Below are 23,131 nucleotides of genomic sequence, written 5' to 3'. Positions count from 1 at the left end.
ACAAAGACCTGCCCATGCCTCCTCCTCCTCCTCGCTCCCCCACTGCCAGCCTTCCTCCAGCCACCCCCAGAGGAGCAATGCAAATGGGCCTGGACCCAGCCAGGTTTGGGGCTCGGATGCCAGGAGTTTTTAGAACAAAAACACCAAGAATGTTTCAATCCGGACATCCTGAGGAAAGGGTGGGGAGGAGCCGGGCGCGGGAGGCAACAAAGGCTGTTCTGTTTCTCTTTGTGACACAAGGTATGAACGGAAACAGAGAATTTGAGGAGGACAACCTGGTCTTTCCAGTGAAAAGAAGGGAGATGTTCATACGCTTGGCAGATACTCGGGAAGAAGGTTCCACTGAGGTCAGTGGAAAGGTACCTCCTGACTCCCAATCTGTCCCAGGTGGCTGAATACTGGTGGCAGGGACAGATCTGGATCTGGAATGAGGATTCAGACACAAACCCGACTTTCAGAAGGGCGATGACAAACGGTCGGTACAGCGATATTGCGGCAGCACCTGGAGGCCCTGATCTGAGTCACCCAGGCTGGGCTGTACACAGAGATGCTGAGAGAGAGCTTAAAACCTGAGCTTATAAAGGGAACAGGCAAACAGATGAAGATGAAAGCGAGATAAAGCAATCTGCTTCCACCACTCAGGAGAGCAAATGGCAAAGTTGGGAAGAACCACCAGCACCTTGACTGGCCATGAAGAAAGCATGAATGTCTTTTCCATGGCTTCTATATGTGTACTCTCCTCATGTTGGTAACTTCAACAAGAGCCCAACCTTCCTGCATGCACAGGGCTTCATTAATATCGGCAGAAAGAGAGCCTATCTCCTTCTGCTGAGCCCCTGACCTCCCTGTACAGCCCATCTTTCATGGGGCCAATCCACTGCCACTCTAGTGATCTGCACGTAGCCCAGATGGGCCCAGACACCTTGGTGCTGGATTTACTTCAGCAAAACCACATCCCAGCCAGCATTTGGGCAGCCTGGTTCTGAGACAACCCTAAACTGCTGGGGAAGGATGAGCCTGCATTCAGAGCACAGGCCTGGGATTTAGCAAACACTTGTTCAACTCCTGACTTGCCTTGTTTGAGCTTCCGCAAGCCAGGAATGCCTGAGAAGAAACTACAGCCATACACTGCTTGACTTCAGGAAGCTGGAGAGCATGCGGAATAGAAGAGGTGGATTCAATGAAGCAGCACAGCTCCTGTGCACACAGGGGGCTCAGCCAAGGGCTGTAACAGATGTGTTTTAACCCATGCCACTGAGCTATTTGGGATCTGTCTCAGATTGCTCCAGTACTCATTCACGTGTCTTCCTGACGGAAGACCAACAATAACAATTAGTATCATATAAGGAGCAGCAGACTGCTGCCAGCATTAGCACACTCTTGAGCACCAAGGTTTCCATTCCACTTTTTATCCCAGCTATGCATAAGGCAGAGGTCAGTCAACATTAATCAGCCTTGTTCTGGGCCAGCTCCTTTCGCGCATTCAGCCTGCTGAACTGCAATCACTGTCTCTCCGTGCTACGATGCCTCCCTACTCAATGCCTTTGCCTCTTTCCTTAAGGTCGCCAAAATAAAGTATGTTCACTGTTAGCCAGCATATGATGACAGAGGCTAAGCCTGGCCATGGTGGCGATGGCCTCCAGACCCTACAGGGGATGACACTGGCAGGTCTTGGTGGGTCTTGGCTGTGGATAGGAGCCTTGCGTTGTCATTCTGAGGTCTAACTGAATCCCATTCTATCCGACGGCAGTGCCTGATCTTCATCCCCCAGGATGGGGTCTCCACCTTTCCAACACTCCTGAAATGCGCTCTCCCAGAACCTTTGGGCTGGTTCAGGATCACCCTGGGGAAACCCCGTCTGAGCCAGCAAAGGGAATGCAAATTCGAGGCTCCTTCTCAGCACATGAACACACTCCAAGGAAAGGCTCTGGAAGGGATCCTGATGACTTCCATATTATTTCCAGTAAATTTTGTGCTGATTCTTGGCACAAACACCGGAAATGAATAGGCTAGGTCAGGAATGTAAATAAAGTGAAACATGGGGATTTAATCTAATCTATAATTATAGTATCTGTGGCGCAGGGAAGAAGTTGGTGTGTTTGCACTGCAGCTCCATTGAGGAGCTGGAGGGGGTTTTCATTTCCCTTTCCAAAATTTCCCTTTTTGGCTGAGGGATACTTGGTGTCTCCCCAAGTATCTGAAATGAACGTGCTGGGCTGGCAAAGCTGTTTTCCGGCAGCCGATCAGGTACAGCTCAGCGGAGAGGCATCCCCAGGCACTCAGGGAACGACGGGGTGAGAAGCTGAGATGGATGAGCTAGTGAGATGGATGAGCTGGGCTGAAGGCTCAGGGAGGATGCGGGATGCACAGGGGAAGCTCCTGTCTCCACAGCGAAGAGATCGGTTGGGTTTGAAGGGTGCTGAGCTATATAAAGGCCATGAGCAATGTAAGCTCAGTCCTTCAGGCTGAGTTTGACCCCTGAGACAAGTCATTGCTCTTTCTCTTGACTGGTGTTTGGTGCTTGGTGCATCATCAGTTGCCTGTCACGGCGTGGTGCTCCCAAGCTCCCAAACCATCAGTCTGATTGGCATTAACTGCTGTCCGGACTGGCTGGTCCATGCAAGAAGAGCACTTAAGAGACACGTAGACATCTCTCCCTCTGCCTTCCTCACCCCATCCTCTTCCAGATCCACCTGGGAGGAAGCTTGACAGACTGCTCTGGTCTAGCTGACCTCGGGGGAGAACAATCCCCTCTCCTGTGATGCATTTTGCAAGAATTGTAAGACTTTCGGTTTTTAAGAGCTTAAACCATTGACAGTCTTCAAGGACCATCCTCAGTGTCCCTGTGTGCGCGCACACGAGCGCATTCACCTGACTGCAGCATGGATCCCCACACATGGGCACCCGTGTCCAAGAGACCGCCAGGAGTGTCCACGCGTGTCCACAAGCCTATGGAGCACATGCATCCTTGTTGACATGAACTACTTTCCCTCTGAAAACCCTCTGTGCAGCATCTCAACCCCAATGTACTACAGGCAAGGGGAAGAAAAGGGCTGACAGGCAACATGTTTGCGTCAGCCTGAAATTGCAAAGGACAAAGAAATTAGTTCTCCTTTTGTTAGTTTATGTTTTGAAATTACAGAAGTCTCAAAAGCAGAGGAATCAATCAGACTTTGTTTATTTGTTTGCTTGTAGAGCATTTTTTGGTTTTGTTTTTCATACTCAAGCCCAGCTTTGATCTCAGGCTGGTAATACTCCAAACGAATGGTCAACAGCAGAGTGTAATTACCGTAGGTACTACAGAAGAAAAGGGACAGGATGTCCGACACATTTACAGAGCAGAGGAGACTTCCACGATCTCACGGTCCCCTCTCTCGGTTTATGTGATACCCTTAGACTACTGAACAAGCAAAAGCATTTGCTTTTGAAGAGCTCTGATGCTGCAGACTCTGTGTGCTCCCCTAACAGCCCAGAGAAAAGCACAGGTCCCTGCCGAGTTGCTATAATCAGGATTATACCCGGTCAGAGCCTTCCAAGATAGCTATTTTTCCACAGAAACAAATGAAACAAGCAGAAGAAATTCAATTTAAGAAATGACCCCGTGCCCGTGTTTCTGTTGTTGTTACGTCTGCGCGGGCTCAGAACAGAGTGTTAGCCTCACATTTCACTGTTCTGGCTTTCTTCATGCTGTGTTGCAACTGTACGGACATCTGAACAGAGGAATATTTAATGTGTGTGCCTATGCATCTGAGAATGCACAGATGCTAAATAAACACGTGCTGGTTAGGTCCCAGGTTGGAGCAGATGTGTGTGTGTGTGTGTTGCTGGACATGCATGCATCCACAGCAGTGCATGCAAACACGCTGAGCAGTAGGTGTATTGGTCCATGCAGGTGTGCTGGGGCATGCAGCTGCAGATGCCAAGGAGGGTGTGCTGGTGTGTGTGTGCATGCACTTTTTTTGGAAGCCCAGGACTATGGGTCCATGCTCCACAGGTGCCAACACGAACATGTGTCCATACATGTGCGCTTAAGTGTGCACAGCCCTGGGAATCGCGTGCCAAGTCCTGCTGAGCATTAGCTGCGGGACAGAGCCAACACTGTGCGTCACCCCACGGCCCGTCCCTGCAGAAGGACGAGGTCCAAAGCTCCTCATGCCAGGGGACTGATGCCTGCTGGCTGCCTGCAGCCACGGCTCCCCACAAAAAGCTACTGCCCCCCACCCAGGGGCACCCACAGAGAGCAAGAGCTGCCCATAGCCACCCCCAGGACACAGGGCATCACCGACCTCTGCCTTCCACGGCAATGTCCCTCACGACCACGAAGCAGAAGCTTGGCTTTGACCAAAGAGATGACACAACCCCAGACAAAGCCTTACGCCTTCCACCCAAGGCTCTCCCAGCCCTTTGCAGACATCAGGAATTAGATCACAGAGCCCCTAAAGCAATGGGTGAGTGCAATTATGCCTGCCCGGCAGATGGGGAAGATGATTTGGCAGCCCAGGCTGCCCAAGAGCCAGACCTTCTGGCTCCCAGCTCCGTGTGTTCACCCCAGCAGCAGCCTCCCCATCAAACCCAGCGGCTCTTCCCTTGCCCGGTGCCCCTGGCAGCCGTAAGCCAAACGGCTGAGAGCTCACAAGCGGCCGATTTTATGGGCGGCGGGTTATTAGCAAGCTCTGTGGTTGCTCCAGCCTCTCCCTGGCACCTTGTCAGAGCAGCCCAGTTCCCAGAGATATTAATAATTATATTTATGCATTATACATATTTAACAGGAAAACATTTAAAATTATTAAATGGCAAGAGGTATCACTTGCAGCCCGCTCCTGGACACAGCCCTGCTCGAGAGATGCGCAATAAAGGCTTCTCCTCCTTCGGAGGCTGTCAACATACTTAACTGGGGGGTGGTGGAGGGGGAGGCAAAGGGAAAGTATTAATCAAGATCTTTAAAAGTTCTCGCTGACAGACCATTTGCCAGCTCTCGCTTTAAATGCTTTTGTGGTCCCATAAAAAGTTTCATTACTCACTACAAAATGTGTTTTAATTATTACAGTCACTCTGACATTAAGCCCTGGGTGTTTCTCTCTTGCTTACTCTGTCTCTCCTCTGTCTCCTCGCCTTTTTTCTCTCTTTTTCCTCTCTCACTCTCCTGACTCCTGCTATCCCCCCCAAGACAGGGGATGCCCTGCCTAACAAGCCAGGTTGAAAAGCCCAGACCCCCTCCATACGATCCTGAAGGAGAAGTTAATATTCAGATCCTGAAATCACCCCTTTGCTTTGGACACTAATTACTCCACAGGATTCAACCAGAAAACCCAATCCCACGTGCTCAAAGGGTATCTCGGAAGAGTCGAGTAAGTGAACAAGAACATCAGCACAGGCGTGGCCAGCCGTCCCTGCAGAAGTGACGGGGTGGTGGGCAGACGGATTTGGTGTCTCTCTGATCTGGTGTATGTGTCCTACTAATATAAACAGCAACTTACATAAACAACACCTATCTCACTTTTGACATCTGGCTATTTCGGTCCACCAAGCATCTGGCAACTTGCTTCAATCTGACCACATTAGCTCAGTTCATCCATGACAGACAACCCTATCCCACCAGGCACGGACCTGGAAGCCCAGCATACTGAAAACGTGAGTTATTCCAGTGGAGTCTCCCACAGACTCCCAGTGCCTCCCATGCCGTACTGGCAGATGCTGGTTTTCCATTTCACTAGCAGAGCCTAACACTCAAAGCAACAAGAAAGAGTCTCACCATTTGTCCGGTGTCTGGTGGACCATGGTGCTAACCAAAAAGGTTAATAACAATTCAATACTAGCATTGGAGATCCCCCCTTGCCCCCAGCACCTCCCCACACGCCTCTCCTTACTTGTACAGACCATCTGGTTCCAGGCACTTGAAAATGACTGAATAGAGGCTGGTTTCAGGGACATCTCCGTGGCTCCTACCCGCTGCCACACAGGATGTTGCAAGGCCAGAAAGCAAATCGTCCGCAAAGCTCAAGGATTCTCCTGCAGAGCAAAGAGATGAGCAAGACCGAAACATCAATACAGGTGCAAAGTTATTGCTGACCATTTACAAAAAACACTGTAGGTACACCTTTACACAGAACAGGCAATCAACAAACTCTAGCTGGCTGCGGCAGTAGGAATGGCCCCAAGTCTATATGGAGAATATCGCCTATGGGCAAAGCAAGCAGAAAACACACCTGGGCCATCAGCTGTAACAGGGACCCACTGCAGAAACCAGGGCCAGTGCTAAGTCATCGCCCGGACAGCGGAAGGGTGCACTCACAGAGCATACAGGCAACGTGTGGACTCACTGCAAACACCACGTGTGGGACCACCACCAAGGACGGGCTCCAGGTCCCCAGAAGAGCTGGGAGCACTGGCTAAATAGGGCTCTCCTGCCCCAACTGCACATTCCGTTCTTAAAGGGGACACGGGCTTTTTCAAATATCAGCTGTCACAGTGAAATGTGTTTCTGCTATGTTGGATTATCAGGAAAGGAGACATTTTTAGAGCTTGGATGGAATTGCTCTCAATATGTGCTGGGTTTTTTTGTGTGGTTTTTTTTTTATTCAATGAAAACCAGTAGCTTTGCATTCCCTTTCATGTGCACTCTGCTGGCTCCTGGAGCTCTGACTGGAGCTCCTTCAGCTGTGCTGAAGAACACTTGCCCCTTTACAAGCATTTGAAGAAAAAAAAATACTAATTAAAAATGCTTTAAAAAACTTTTTTTTTTTGGTCTTCTGGTTTATAAAGCTTATTAAACACTTAGATCATGACCCAGCTGAAACTGAAAACACTCCATTTATTAAGCTTTTTGGGCATGATTATCCACTGCCATGCAACCTGTCTCCTTGGAGCGGGCAGGCTGTCTATCAGTTCGAGCTCATTGCATTCAATTCCCATTTTGCAGCACTGTAACTGAAAGCCCAAGGTACTAAGCAGTAAAAAAACCAGAGCAGCTGCCCTGGTTGTGCCCCCACTCCCTCCGATGGGAACTGGAGAAAGGGCTGTTGCAGCTGATAGTTATGCTGGTATAAGCAAACCTGGACCCAGATTGCTGTGCCGGGTACCTTGGGCATGTGTAAATGTCAAGACGCCGCAGCAGAGGGAGGAGGAGAATTCCCTTCTCAGTCCTTTTCTTTTTTTATTTTTCTAAAAGCAGAAGTGACCGAGGACTACTGAAATGAAGTCTAGGTCCTTGGTACAGACCATAAGAAATAACCCAGTGGTATAACCAGCCCAGAACGTCTCGCTGTGTGGCTGGATTACCCAGGTAGAAGAAGAAATCCCCTCCTCCCCAGCCCCCCCAAACCGCATTTGTGTCTTGTCTCAAAATACACAACTCACTAACAAATGTCCCCCTTGGCTAGAGAAAAGAGCAGCAATAAATTCTTTTCCTCCCTAAAGGAATCCAAGCCTTAATTATTCATTTTAATGCTCCCAGCACGACTTGTTCTTTCCAAATTTTTTCGGGCAGCTCTGTCACCGGTCTCCATAGCTTAACCCAGTCGCCAGCCCCGGGTCCGTACCAAACCCCAAGTCAACTCAAGGGGCAGGATGGGTTGGCAGCGGTAAAATCACTGTTTGGAAGTCACGAGCGCCGAATGGCCTTGAGCAAGCCTCTTAGCTCTGGGTTTATGGTTTAAACAAACAAAACCCTATTGCTCATTTCCAACTTTCATTTCTGTCCCTTTTCATACGACGTCGGGCTGGATTGGGGAACTCCCTGTCACCAGCAGTCATTGAGAACAGACCCTGCCGTGACTTACAAAGCAGGTGAATCACAAACACATAACAAGCAGGATCAGATTGTGTTGCTGAACTAGAGCAAGAGCTTTTAAGCCTCTTCAGACCTCAAGCAACCTCCCTTCTGACCAGAAGGAAACTTCACGGGGGGACAGATCATCTCATCCTCACACCTTCCTCCAGAGCACTCAGGGTTGAGAGGCAGCCGATGAGGGGTAGGAAAGAAAACAGCTGGGCAGAGAGACTGTGGTGAGCAACTGGGCGAGACCAAGGGGAGATGTGGACCGGCAGTCCACGGATACAAGGAGCATCAGTCAGGACATCTGTGCCAGGGAGCACATCTGGGACAGGAGAGACAAACACAGGGCTGAGACAGGGAGTGCAGGGGGTGGAACCAGACTTGCAGGAGACTGGAAATGGGATGGAAAATCTCAGGTGCAACCACTGAATTAAAGCGTGTACTAAAATCGCACAGCTAACTCTCTTTAAGGCAACCACTACCTTCTGAGTGCTCATCTTTCATGGTCTTTCCGGGTAGCTTTGGGGGGAACAGGCTGGCAGTGGGCACTGCCTGGAAATGCAGCGGCAGCTGCATCGCACGCTGGTCTGGTTTGCCATGGATCAGACCTGCCCAGGTTGTGGAGTGTGTTGCTGTCCCCCTGCACGGGAGGAAATGAAGCTCTCGGGGTCTGCCAAAGCAGTGTCAACTTGGGTGAAGCCAAACCCCTTGCAATAAAATCCCTACAGCAAGAGGGTGCTTTGTGTTCAATCCTGAGCCTCTGGGGAACTTTCCCCTCGCGTTGGCCCTGCTACAATCAAACAAAAGCAAAGAGGTTGTTATGAAAATAGCAAAACAGATGCTAGCAAATGTGCTGAAACCTCAGCCCCAAGGCTGGGAGTCTTTCTGCACCTGTACAAGCAGCAGTGAGATCGCTGGTGGTGCCAGACTGCACGGATTGCGGAGCAACGACGGGGTCGGGTAAGGGATGCCCCAGGGACGAACCGAGTACCCAGAGCTGTCAAGCCACCGCGAACGCAGGGAGCTGCTTTTCTGTGCTCTCCCCTGGGTGAAGCAGAGCACAGGGCAACTTTATTTGTTCATCTCACACAAGAGAAGTCTCTCTTTGTTCAGTCCGCGGTGCTCTGAGAGCAGCTGAAATGAAATTTCCTAAGCCTTCCCTAGGACCAGAAAACAAGTTATTCCCTAGATTTAGACCAGGACCTTGTCAGTGGAATGCAACTAAGGCAACAGGTGCATTTGCTGGCGTTGCAAGAGGATGATGGACCACTGATGTTGCCCTCCCAAGGAAAAGCGGTCTTGGGATGTTGTAGCAACAGAGGACTAATGACCTAACTGCACAAGGCCACGGCGAGAGCTCAGTGCGTAGTATTGCTCATCTGTGCTTATGAACAAGGCACAGCGAAAGCAGGAGAGAAGGCTTCACGGGGAAATAACAAAAAGCACAAGTTTACCATACGAGCAGAGATATAAAAAGGCCAAGCAGAAATATATGACTTTGTGAATACATCAACAGGGCAGGCACTCAGGTGGAAAATAAATATTTAGGCTAATGGGCAGTAATGGCAAGAGAAAGTAAATTGGATATGAATAAACGGTCTACTCCTGAGAAGGGCAAATAACCTAACTATCTTTTAAGAAGGAGTTTGATCACTTTATAAAAGGGATTATACGGATAAGTAGCTTGTGATGGAAAGCAAAGGGGCTTCTCTTTCCCGTCTGGACCTGTGTTCTCACACACCCTGCCAGCAAATATAAAGAAGGATTTCAGCCTCCCAAAGCAGCCCTGAAGCACAAACCTTCTAGATTGTTGTAGTATCTTTGCTCATGTTATTAAATTTCAGAAAGAATCCAAAGGTTCTCTGCAGAGTAAATGATAGCTAAGTAGATCATCTCTGTGGAGTAGGAGATATTTTATTGACCAGACAGCCATCTGTGTCCTTCATTAATAGTAATAAATAATTGATGTCACACTAAATAAAGCAATAAGCTGTTACAGATATCAAGGACAAATTACCAGCTCCTGTGAGGATGCCTCACCTGTGTTCACTTCTCAGCAGTACAAAATCCAGACCAGAGCTCAACATCACCATGGTAAGTGCGGTGCACAGAGCAGAAGGTGGTACCCGCTGCACACTGACTACAGGTAACAGAGCAATCGTGCTCAGCAAAGGGATGCTGATACTCCCAACTGTGCACCAAATCCCTGCAAGACTCTCTTCCCCCTCATTTCCATGCCACTGCCTTCCCAGGACAGGTCTGCTCCAAACCATCTAATTCCTCAGGCAGCTTTTGAAAATTGATCTCTGCTTTACTAATGACTGCCGGGAAGATGCAGCTCCCTCCAGGTGGCATTTTCCTTCTCTCTCCAGTGCACTTCCTTCTCTCTTGCTACTACCTCGTCCTCGTCCGCAGACACGGCTGTGGAGTTTGGCAAACCTCCTCTTTTTGGTTTTGTAAACGTGTATCTCATACTGATTCTGGTGGTGTGGTGAGTCAGAGCTCTCCCTAAAACAGAGGAAAATAACAGCACGCTTGGAGCTTGCAGGGGGGTTAGCCCCATTTTGTGAAGCTTTGCAAACTTCTCGGTCTGGCCACACCAAGGCATACAGGTCAACCCACGGGTGATGGCTCTGGGATGGCCACCCTGGAACTCAACTTGATGTCTGGTCTGGAGGAGGAGGACACCCCCGACTCAGCTGCCTGTCTGCGAGGCTGAGCTGGCAATCTGCTCTTGAGCGAGCACATTTCTAGTGGCAGGAGGCTCGGATGGGCAGGAATGGGGACCGAGGAACGAAAACGGATGGCAGCAGGCTCAGACCGCTCATTCGCAGCATCCAACAGTCTTAGTCTGCCTCAGTCCTTCCACCGCGACCCGTGCCAGCGCCCAGCAGTTGCGGACAGCAGGCAGGATGAATCACCTATCAACCATCCCACCGAAGACAACAAGAGTTACGGCGTTGAGTTCAACCAGACTAAACAAGAGAGCAAGGCCAGGAGCCTCCAGGAGGTTAGAGGAGCAAAGGGAAGCTCTGGGACCCTCACAGGCGTTCCCACACCTTCAGCCCGTGTCCCTGTGCCAAGAGCAGCACGGACAAAACCCAGGCGGTGCAAACCAGAGTGGAAATGAAGACGAGAGGAGACCTCCCTGCTGCGATTCACCTTCGAGATTCCTAGAAAGAGCACAAAGGGGAGAGTAGGAAGGCACCAATGTCTCTGTCTTGACAGCTTCTATACTAGACTGGATGAAACCAACCCTGCAACATTACCAGTCACTTTCTTCTGATTGTGGTTTTCTCTCTCCGTCCTTCTCCCTTTTGCTTTTTTTCAACCTGTTTTCAATTTACTCTTGTGGCATCTCTGACTGTGACCTCATTCTGGTACTTAAGGGGGCGGGGGGGGGGAAGAGAGAGAGTGTCCTTTAAAAAAGAAGTGAAAGAAATCATATTTTATTTAGCTTGGTTGGTTTTGAAGCTTTAGCAGAAGAAAGATTAACCTTTTCTGCCTAACTTAATGAAAACAAGGAGAAAGCCTGTATGGATAAATAAATATCTGTGTGGGTATGGAGCAGGCACGATCGTGTTACAGCCCCGGTGGAGCTGTAATGGGGAACAGGCGCGTTCCTGCGCAGCGGCTCCCAATTCCCGATCCATTTTCAAGGAAAGAAAAACAGAGTAGAATGTCAGAGGCCCAAGTGGGCATAAATGAGGGAGCCCGGGGAAGGCAGATGGGGCCCAGCGAGGACCTCCGTCCCCGGCAGTGACCTCCGGAGCAATGCCAGCGAAGCAGATGGAAAAAGAGACCTTACTCCACTTTGCTCTCGCCAGGTTTTGGTTCCTGAAACAAGGAAACAAATGGCATGCTCAGCCCTCCAAGTTTGGGGGTCCTCGTCCCACCCTCCTCTTCCTCCGGGGCTCTGCCTCCGAGGAGGGGAGGTTCAGAGGAGGGCTGTGAGCAGAAGGCTTGGACCGGGTTTTTGGACAGGTAGATGGGGAGCACAGGCTTGCAGGGTGGTTCCTCCACAGCAAGATTGTACCTGGGTTTAATGTGCTTCAGATCTGGTGCTTGGTGGGGGAAGGCAGAGAAAGGTGGTTTCTCTTGGAGATGATTTAAATTAGCGTAACATAACTTTAGGCGACGGAGCTGTTCCGATTTACATCAGCAGATGGTCTGTCTTGCTGCCTAGATCATTAAAAGCAAACCGTCCCTACTGATCCTGGTGGAAGGATGTCAAAACCTCCTTCCCTACATGGCTTGCCAGATTATAAAACAAATCAAAAGGCTTAGTTATTACTAAAAAATCTTCTGCCCACATTCTGGGAGCATCCATGCATGCCAGCCTCTCGTGTTAGATGGGAGCCTAAGCCCCACGCCCAAATAGCCTGCAGCCTCTGAAATAATTTTTTTGTCCTGACTTTTCTCAAAGACACATCCATCGGGAATCCCTCTGGCTGGGCACAGGTTGTCCAGGCTGAAACAGAAAAGCCAGTGATTATGGTGTGCAACTTCGGGCACAGTTTGTGCCTCACTTGCCAACTTGTAGAAAGGTGCAAATTGCAGTACTTCTCTGAACGACTTCACCTTCCTTAAGTTATGAATTTTGGGGGAATTTGCTTCCTACGTCTATATGCTACTAGACACATTAATAATGATGAAGAGCTCTCCTCTGGGCTTCCCAGTTTCTCTGCTGATGGAATCCTGCATTTGTAGATGGCTAAATTTAAGGAGCAATGCTTTAGCTGAGCTAAGAGCAAAAGTTGTATTCCAGTGCCACAAAAGTCCCTCGAACGGCTTCGCCGGTGCCCCCCAGGGCTAGAACTTGCTGCATACGGAGTGACCACGTGGAAATGAAGGATGGGCTGTCTTGCACTGTTCTTATTAAGAGCAGCCAGTCAAACACAAGGAAATGGTCTTAATTTGGATAAGCTGCAATGTTCTAAAAACATGATGCACAAGGCTAATCATGAGTGTATTCTTCTTTTAGGGTCATCAGTAGGACTCACTGCTCCTTCACCTGAGCTCTCCACGGACTGCTTATCACAGTTCTTTCACAGTCAATATCTAAGACCTCAGAAAAACTATTTCAACTCATTTAAAAATGCATCACCTCCTCCATCTCCCCTAAGGCAGTATGCTGCTGGAGGAGAGTGAGAATTAATGCATTTCATTCTGTGCTGTAAGCCCTCCAGTATTTCTCAGGGTTCACTGGGTTGCTAAGGGTCAACCACAGCCAGACACAAGCTGACTCTGCTATGCTTGGAGCCATCCAGGCATGAGCCAGTTCCAATCTCAAAGCCACGTATTCACATTAGCATGGTGGAGAGTCCAAGTGAATTTATCTATTCCCTTGGAGTTTGTTTTGGGCTCTGCAGCATGTTAAAATAGTTACTTGATTTCAAGGCAAAGTGGGAACCCATTTGTGCTGGGAGTTGTGCAGACACAAAGTAAAGACATGAGCTTTGTCCTCAGATACTTGCCTGGCAGAAGATTTTGTCCATCACCACAGATCTAGTTCTCACTCTCATCACCACAGATCTAGTTCCCACCCTCATTCTTGCTTTCCTTTCATTTTTAGCTTCTCTTAAATTAGAGATTTCTAAACAATGGACCAGTGGTCCAGACCACTTGGTGGTCCCCAAGGCCCATAGTCAGCGGTCTGTAGCAGATCCAGGGACTGCAGGGAGCCTTATGTTCACCAAGAATCCCACCAGCCCTGATACAGCCCCAGAGCCACGCTTCTACAGCACAAACTGATGTGTCAGATACTTCAGAGACGGCACCAAAACCTGTATCATAACCTCTTTCTTCTTAAATGCACAAAGCTACTGCACTCTTGCAGTTCCTCGGGGAATGAGCTACGGTCTGAAAATGACTCACAAATTTTGGATGCAAAGATGGCACCAAGGACCCAGGCTCCACCAGTCCAGAGCACTGCTAGGTTCCATCTTCTGCTGGGACTAAGATGACTAAACTTGAAAGGGAGCACCTTTCACCGTGAGACATGTCAGAGGACAAATCCTTACTAAAGAAAGGTCAATGACAAGGTGATTCTGGCCAGTCCAAGCAGGTCCTGGTGATACACCTACAACGCGTCTGCCACACAAACTTGCCGAGCACACAAACTTCCTAACCTGCCTAGCACATGATGGTCTATGAAGAAAGCAGGGGAGACCTGGCAATCAGCAGGGTCAGGTCCTTCATTTCCAGCTCTACTGGGCAGTCTCTTACCTTTATATTCAGCTCTTTATGACCAAATACTCCAGCAGTTTAATGCCCCACAGAAGCCCACTGGCTGACTTGCACCCACTGGAGATGAAGCCTTATACATGTATGCAAATACCAGACTAGCAGGAGGGGGAAAGAACATTTCCTAGAAAGAAACTCAGTGTGCAATTAATCGCTAAAAACATAATTATCCCGGGTGATTTGTCAAATCAAATTCATGTAAACCTATGCTGAAAAGCCATCAGCTGGTCTGTGCTTCACTTCTCCTTGCACTTATTGGGAAAGTGGAATTTTTGGATTTCTTAGATCAGCCAATTTCTTCTATATTGCCTGACGCTGCTTCCATTCCCTTCTTACACTTCATGGTTCAGTGCTGGGAAGTGGACCAAACCACTACCTGTAGTGGCAACCAATTTAGAGAAGATATTCTTTGTTTGGTCCCATTTATTCTAAATAGATGTAACATGCATAGATGCTGACGAATTAGTGATTAAGACTTTGGACCAGTATATTCCGAAGGGCTCAGCACACACAACTGCAGCCAGATCTTGCAGCCTGTTAGCCAACGAACACTTACAAAAATTGGTCCTGATGGAGGGACCTGCATGGAAGCAGACCTCTCATTTGGCCCTAATATGCAGTTTTGGACATTTGAGAATGTGGGAGCAGATCCTCAGTTCATAAAATCTCCTGTAGCTCCCTTGAAGTCAATGGAACAATAACAATTTACACTAGCTGGGTTTCTGCATCCTGGCTGTGAGCTATTTGGAACAACTACACCATAATGATTATTACAGATATTTCAGTCTAAGACAGATAGAAGAATACCACTGCATAAGAAAATAGAGAGTTGGTTTGCTATGATTTCCAAAGAATTATTGACCCATATCTTGCAAACATTTACACATGTTTAGCTTTATTCATGTGAGTTGTTCCATTATACTCGTGTGCCAGATAAACTAATGTACATGGTTAAAACTTGTGCAAACACAGCGAGTTCTAAATATTTTTGTAGATATGTTCAGTTACCTCAGATTCAGACTAGAAAGCACGTCATTTGACCGTGCCCCTTTTCATAACTCTCCATTTATCCAAGCAGGTATCACAAGAGAAGCCACATGCGATATCAGGATAAAACTGAGGGAAGAAGCAATTATCTGACCAAACTCAGAAGCTAGAAAACACCCACTCGGTCAGGACTAACGTGTGCAAGAGCTGACATCAGTCCGTGAACAAGGAATTACCTGGGTTACTAGAGTACATTCACAACAGCTTTCTTAACACAGCTAATGAATCATTCACTTATTGATTTCCCCATAATGAAGTTAACATTTTTCTTCACAGTTTTGATTCATTAGAAGATCCAAGTCAGTGAAGAGGAGAAAGAGCTGGGGATCTCTTGGCCATGAGGAGTCTACGTCAGCATCCACCGTCACCTCAGCAATCACTCCATCTTTGCCACTAAGACTACAAGGTAAGACAGGATGTCCTGCACCACTGCACAGTCCCGCTGCTCACAAGCACAGAATACCATCTCTAATTTCTTAAATCAAGCTGATTTTATTTCCTTGAGGACAAAACATGTGTCAACAAGGTGCCTAACACCCAGAGACTTCAATGCACTTCACAAAGGCCATTAATACCTCCAACAACATGGCAGCATTTACATGCCTCAGCCAAGATGTGAGCTCCGTTACGATAGACGCCTGCATCGCAGAAGGCTGCAGCGTTGGGAGAGGTGTAGGCAAAGGAGCAGGGATGCAAAGAAAGGAAATATTACTTTTTCAAGATAGCAAGCAAAAGGCAGTTTTGAGGCTATAACCCAGAGCCCCGCATCTCTAACCACTAATAGCTGGCTTTCACCTCTGAAAGACTATTAACCCTTTTACAGAAGCGAGCAAACTCCAGGCACCGAGTTTACCTGCCATAAGCACACAGCAGGATGCTGGCATGGAAGGAATGCCTTCTGCTCTGAATTTTAAGTCACGTTTCTCAGAAACCAAGGCAAATCAATCTTGGCATCCATAGGAAAGGGGAGTTGTTAGTAGCCAGGACAGCTCTGATGGACAATGTCCCCTGGGAACCCATCTCACCAAAGGCCCTCTATGGTGGGAACCATTGTTTGACTCCTAGATGTCCTTGGCAAAGCAAGGTACGCTTCCCATCCCCAGGATCACCGATCGCTCTAGGATGATTAGTTGGAGACACGTCATCGCCAGCAACTGTGCAACATCTTACCACTCAGACGACAAAAGACAGCTTCCCAGAATGAGCAGCGCAGGATTAAGCCAAGTGGTAAATGGATTCCAGGGCTGTTCCAGGATCTGTGCTGACGAGGGAAGCCAGTGCCAGGGAGCCAACCCGGAACTCGTATGGTGAGGTTATCACTTCCCTCCTTTCTTCAAATCCATAAATAGAACCCAAACATCGCTTGGGCCATGTTAGAGAGATAAGGTGAGTCTCTCCCATCCCTTGCAAAGCCTGAAATAGAAGCTCCACTACTCCCTATCCTAAGCATCAAGCGTAGGATGTTGACATTTAGCAGTAGGGAAAATTACCCAAACAATGAACCTTCTCAGGTCTCTCTTCCCCCCTCCCTTCCCCCAGTCCCCTGGAAAATGTTCATAAAGTGAAGTGGAAAAAAAAACCCAACCCAAACCCCAACAACCAAACCCCAACCTTCCTAAGGCTGTGGAAATAACATGTAGAGGAGCAGTGTGAGTCAGGCTCTGCTAACTGCGCATGGGTCACCAGTCCTGAAGGCAGAGATGATTCACCAAGACAGCAAGAACTAGAAGGTAGAAGAGACCAAAAAGAAAGTTGTATCTAAGAAGAGAAGGAAATAAGAAATGAAATGGTTCCGGGTTGCATGCACCTTGCTCATTATCGAACACCACTCAATTGGAACCGATCCAGGATGACTCACGTGATAGTGGTGAGATTATTCCCTTGGTGCTTTGTCCAGCCTTTCTTTATGAGAAGGAGGGCAAACAGGCTGTAAGACCTCAATCCGCCCCCATCCCCTGCTCTTCCCTCTCTTCTTCCCCTGCCTGAGATGCTCAGTGGAGCCTCACCTCCCTGCTGCCTCTGCTTCCACCGCTCCTTTCCCACACCCAATCCCTGTAACACGGCAGCATTATGGGACTCTGTTTTCCCCATAAAAGATGCCTTCAAGGAGATGAGAAAAGCAGGGCCTGCTTAGGAGCACGGCATGCCATGGGGAGGCCCTCCTGGATGCCACAGAAAGCACATTGTCACAAGAGATGGAGAGGAGCACGGGGCGCAGGTGCCTGGGGAGAACTCTGCCTGCCAGAACGCTCTCCTGCTATTCCTCCATTCATCCTTCCTCCTCAGCCACCCCATCCCCACACTTTTGTTTAATAACCATAAAAATTTAAACGCAAAAAACTTGCTCTGAAAAAAACCTACATACAAAAAAAAAAAAAAAAAAAATCCTCCCTCTCAAGTTCACAATGAGAGCTGTAAAACTTTTTCTGCTTGGAAAATTCTCCCGGTCAGTTTTTCCTACTGTTTAATCCCCGCTTTGAGTTACACAGAATGAGTAAACACATTTTATAAGGTTCTAATTCATACCTAACCCATACAGTTTATAGCTTAACATAGTAAAATATACACACACACTTTTTATACATACATATATATACACACACACTCTCACACACATATGCGTAAAATAGCCTTGGTCCCACTCCTGCACGCCTCCCAGCAGCAGGTCTGATTGCTCCGGCATGTGCTCTGCTATGAAAGCAGCCTGGCGTGCTTAGGTGTGAGTTAGCTGGCCTGGGGAGTAGTTTCCGCTCCAGATTTCTGCAACCTCCTTTGTAACAAATAATTAGTCAGTCTCGTTAAGGGAATGGCGGGATCCACCGCTCCATCCTTGGAGGACTAAGGAACACCATCCCGTGGTATCCCAGGAAAAATTTTTGTCTGCTTTCTGCCCAGCGAGCACCTGGAGCGAAGCCCCATGGCAGGGAGGCAGCCGGGGCTGGGCTGGAGGAGCTGCGGGAGCTTGGCTACCATGCGGCCATGGCCAGGCGCCAGGCAAGGATGCGTCTGTCTGAAAGGCAGCTCTGCTGGCAGTGATTAGAGAAAACCTGAAGGTGGGCACTCAGTCAGAAGATGGCCTATGGTGTGAACACCACCAGTTGTTGCTCTGGAGGAAGGCAGGCAGCCCTCGCACCAAACTCCTTCACGTAGCTGCGGGTTAGGGTCAGCCCCGATGGGGCGTTGCAAATGTCTTGCCTGGTGCCCGCCTCTGCACCGAGCTGCTGGAGAGGTAGTTCCTCCTCTGCAGCAAAACCGTGTCCTTCACCTTTGCTTGGGACCATGGAGGCCAGTGGCGATGTGTTGTGGATGGCATTAAGGCCAAAGAGCTACCTGAACCTCAATCTCCCGCTCCAGCTGTTTGAGAACCAGCCACCACCTCCTGCCTTTACCTCCCCGGAGGCAGAACTGACCGATTCACCCAGTTAGACCTGGGTTCTGCTTCAGGTCCCTCTGCTTCTTCAGCCTTTTAACCCAGTGTGGGCAGGGGAGGTGGAGTCCTCTTGACTGGTAGTTGACAATTAGCTAATTCCACCCAGGAAAAATACACCGCCTGACACAGAGAGCTTGTGAACAACAGCAAACCCCAACAGTCCACAAGGAGGTCTACCTCACCATTTCTGATGGGCATCTGTGCAGCTCTGGTACTCCCAAGCATCCCCAGGGTGAATAGCTGTGCACAGCAGACCAAAAACTCAGCAACAACACTCCCAAACTCTGCAGAGGGAGAACCTTATAAGCATTTTGAGCTGCCTGCCAGTGGCTTTGAACTTGGCTGTAACGCGAAGGTAGATCTTTACGATTATTGACTAAGGAATTGCCTCTACCATTGGTCTGAAGAAGGTGGCTTCTCTTGAGCTTTTGTGTTTTGGGTTTTCCTGCTTGATTCCCCCAGCAGCTTGCTATTAAATTAAACCAAGCGTCTCATACAGTCCCATACTTCCATCATAGAGAATAACTGTAAGTGGTTAAAGTATCGTTTCTGCTGTACCTCTGCAAGACCACACCAAGAGATCACTTCCTCAGAGGAAAGAGAAACAGAGACACAGAGAGAACTGTGTCAGTGACACAGCCGAAGCCTCTGCCGATACAAAGCCACAGCAGCTCCGCTGACACGAGTGGGAACGGAGCAATTTGTGCCAGCCAAGAGCCTGGCTCTAAATGGTGCTTGCTGCGGTGCAGCTCCTCTGAGCAGGAAGACAAGAAGACGACAGAAACTCCCAAAAAATGTCTCGGACACTTGTGGTTCTCCAGAAAAGCCTTTTCACAGCATTTGTTTGATTTATGCCCTGAATCCCATGTATTCTCCTGATGGGCTTTCCTCTCCCAGAGGGCATCCAATTAACCAGCAGAGAAATCAGAGTGACAATTAACTTATTTTCATTTCCTGACTCACTGTCATACCTCCCATCATCTTGTTTTTCCTCATCCCTGCTTGTTTACCCCAGCCCCAACCCCTCTTCTATTCAGAAACCAAAGAAAAAGCAGGAACAAACATAACCCCCACCAAAAGGCCAGGGTCAACAGGAAACCTGCACTGCAACAACACAACTGCCTTTTCTTAATCTCCTCAACTTCGTCTTCTCGCCCTTCCACACAGCCTCTGCTCAAGCTGTCAGTAAGTCAAATCCCAGCAAGCAAAAACGAGTTGACCCTTGAAGTCGTTTTTTTAAGTCAGGGTGCCCCTGCATCCTTTAAGTCCTTGAGCAGCCCTGCACAAAAGCCACCTCCCAGGTGGGAGTTTGTTTCCAAAGACCACGCTCCGGGTCTCTGCTAGCAACCACGGCTACGGCTGCCCGAACTACATCCCCAGGGGAGCCAGCACCGTTAACCATCCCTGCTTTTCTCTCTCTTTATTCCTTCTGCCCGTTGCTGCTGTTAAAACCAAGGTTTTGATTTTTCAAGTGCAAAGACTGGCTTGAAGACTCAGTCTCTTTTTTTCTGGGAGCTTTTTTGATACGCAGCCCCTCAAAGGGTGCGGAAAAGCACTTCGGGTCATCAAGGTGAAACCATGGGCATCATTCAAGCCTATCCTGGCCAGTTCTGTGATAACTTGTCACTTGAAGGCACAGACAAAAGCCATTGCTCAAGGCAGCGGTTTGAAGTTGCTTCCAGCCACACAAAATGTGAGATGTGGGCTTCAGGCCCCATAATGCTATTTTCATTTTCTTCCTCCTCCAAGAAAATAAACCGAGTGTTTATTTCCTGAACGCTCTGGTCTGAGAAAGGGCAAAATTTTCCTCTGGGAGCCAGGTGGCTGGAAAGGGAAGGCAGAGGCAAATATTTGCCGAATTTGTCAATGAGCTCTTATTCCATTTTTCTTATTAACATTTATTTAGACATAATGTGAGGGAAACCTGCTCAGACCACAGCAATGTGGGAGATGCCACTGTTACTCTCCTCGTGCCAGCTACTGGTGGGGAGAGAGGAGAGAAGGAAAAACAGAGATGAAGAGTGAGTGTCAGGGAGTTCACAAGCAATTTAGACAAAGTCACGGGCTTTCGTCTTGACTTAGCAGAAGATGGGATGCCTTGAGAAAGTCAATGCATCTATGGACCATGTGATGGGTTAAAGAGGTTGAATAGCTCAGCCTTCCTTGCTGATATTCAAGGCTCAGGTGTAGCTTTGAGAGAGAAAATTATCTCATTATAGAGTCCTCTTTTTTTTTCTTTTAAAGGAAGGAATCATTAATGACATGGAGACGAGGAGAATAGACTGCAACCCCAGGTTTAGTAAATTGTGTGAGACGAACCTGATGTATTTCTTCAATGAGACAGTTCATTCCCTAGACACGAGAAGCGTGGTACAAGCTAATTTATCTGGGTATCAAGAGGCACTAGTCATGACACGACATGGGTAATTATTAGGTAAGCTTGAAAAGATGGGAATTAGCAGAAGAATTATAGAGCAGGTAAGGAACTGAGTAATGCACAAATGAAAACAGGCTACGCTGAGAAGAGAGTGATGGGAACTGAGTTATAACTAGCAGAGTTCGTCAATGATCAGCCTTGTAATCAATCTTACTTCTCACTGGAAATACAGCAATGATTTTAGCACCGATGAAGTGGGATGCATTATTAGTGCACAGGAGATCAGAGGATCAGTCAAAAGAAATTAAAAGATCTTGAGGGCTATAGTAATAAAAGTGGAACGAACTTTATTATTTAAAAATGCAAATTAACTGAAAGATGGACATTAAAATAGTTCTTTTGTTAGCAGGAACCTCTGCAGATAGCAACAAAGGAGGAGGAGGAGAAACGCCTGGATGCACTGACTGGACACAGCACAACCACATGGTTGGTTGGAGGGATGAGAGCCGGAGAAAAGGAAAGGAAATTTTTGGATCGGCTTAGAAAGAGTCTTCCAGTTGAAATAGAGAAGAACCAAATCCTTTGACATCAAAAGGCTGAGTGTGGTGGCCCACTACCTGCCTTGCTGTCAGAGAACCACAGGAAGTCTCCAATCCAACCTCTTCAAAGCAGGGCCAACTGCAAAGCGAGGGCACAGTTGCTCAGGGCTTTATCCAGTTGAATTTTGAAAATCTCCAGGGACTCCTCCAAGAGCCACGTAGCCAGTGTATAAATAATCACTGCTGGGTAGCAGAAATCCCACTGGACTGTGGTGTCCAGGAGGAAAGACCTGGATGCATTTCTGCAGGGCTTCAAAGCCCCAGCATGCTGGCTCCCCAAACTGCTCGGGAGGTACACGGCTGTGAGCGTGTCCCCTGTTGCCCTCCACTGGGTAGAAGGAGAATGTCACACTGCTGTGTCACGTCTGGGGACAGCACATCCTAAAAGCATCTCCTCTTTCAGCTGGGGTAATAGTCTGTGCTCTGGGAATAGAGCAGCTGAACTCTAGCTCTGTTTTTGCTCTGACTGTGTCTCGTGTAGCAACAGCTGGGGGACATAGGTTTGCTCAAACCACAGCCAGACGATTGGAAATAAAAACGATATTCATATATTAATTAACATCTGGTTACTCGTCTAATTACATGATACAATGTGCATGAGTTTTTTGTTCCCTCCATATTTTATGCATTGAATGAAAACTAAACAAATGTTGCAAAAGCAACAGTGCAAAAGCAAAAAAACAAACACTACCCAAGTTTGTACTTATAACACTTACTGACACATCAGTTTAATTAACATGTAAAGAAGGACATGATTAAACCATGACGATGAAGATGGTGGTGACACCGAACTGGAACTAACATCCAGCCTGATCCAACCTGGCCATTTTTCATTAAACTGGGCTTCCCTTTACACATATTCTTTTTAAAAAAAAAAAGTAATAATTTGTTAAACTAAGCAGTTCAGGGCCTGATTTAGCAAATTATTACTTACCCATTTTCAAAAGCCACTTTTAATGAAAACCGGCCCTAAAAATTTCAGCCAGACTGTGAAGCACCATCCCAAAGGAAACGAGCGGATGCCACCCTGCCTGCGCAACATCTGACAATGTCTGATGGCTTCTGCCCCACTTTGGGGACGGAAATAAAAAAGAATGAGGGGGAAGGAAAGCCAGGTTAATTATGAAAAGTCATCACTCGGGTTGCCTGGCGGTAACACGTTATCCCGTGCGTGTGGCCGTCCCCACGCGGCTGGCAGGGGCGGGTGACGGATGGCCACCAGGGAGGTGACGGGGACAGTGGGCATCCGCACAGGGAAAAGAAAAGCTGAAGGCTCGGCTTGGCACTTGGTTCCAGGTTCCGTTTGGGTTTTGTTTAGAAAGAGGCGTTGAGAGGGGAGGCAGGGGTGAGAGCAGAGCCCCTTTTCCTGCCCCGCCACAGGTGATCTGGGGGAAATAAATGCCCAACGCATGCTGCCCCCCTGAGAAATCCAGAGAGGCTCTTACATGATTAAACACGTCCTCAGAAAGGCTGCAGGCTTCATTAAAAACACAACAACAAGAACAAAAAAACCAACCCTAGGCTCACAAACTCCTTTCTGAACCCAACAGCAAGAGGGGAGTAGGAGGAGTCCGGGGTCCGGCAGAGGCGGAAGGCCACAGGGTTTCGGGAAGCAGCTCACACAGAAGCGGGGCTCCCCGGCACTCACCCCCCAGCGC

At 48.3% G+C, this 23,131-nt stretch overlaps 1 protein-coding gene across 1 annotated transcript in view; it reads right to left on the bottom strand.

Moving 5' to 3' along the window:
- ASTN2 (astrotactin 2) overlaps positions 1 to 23,131 on the bottom strand; it is a 361,627-nt gene that overhangs the window by 27,785 nt on the left and 310,711 nt on the right. The window contains exon 20 of the mRNA XM_075170429.1: positions 5,868 to 6,009. Coding sequence (XP_075026530.1) covers positions 5,868 to 6,009 — 142 coding nt within the window. The remainder of the gene's footprint in view (positions 1 to 5,867; positions 6,010 to 23,131) is intronic.

The sequence above is a fragment of the Calonectris borealis genome, chromosome 21, assembly GCF_964195595.1.
Source record: "Calonectris borealis chromosome 21, bCalBor7.hap1.2, whole genome shotgun sequence".
Taxonomy (NCBI): domain Eukaryota; kingdom Metazoa; phylum Chordata; class Aves; order Procellariiformes; family Procellariidae; genus Calonectris; species Calonectris borealis.
The sequence above is the reverse complement of the archived record's forward strand: the minus strand, read 5'-3'. Positions and strand labels throughout refer to the sequence as shown.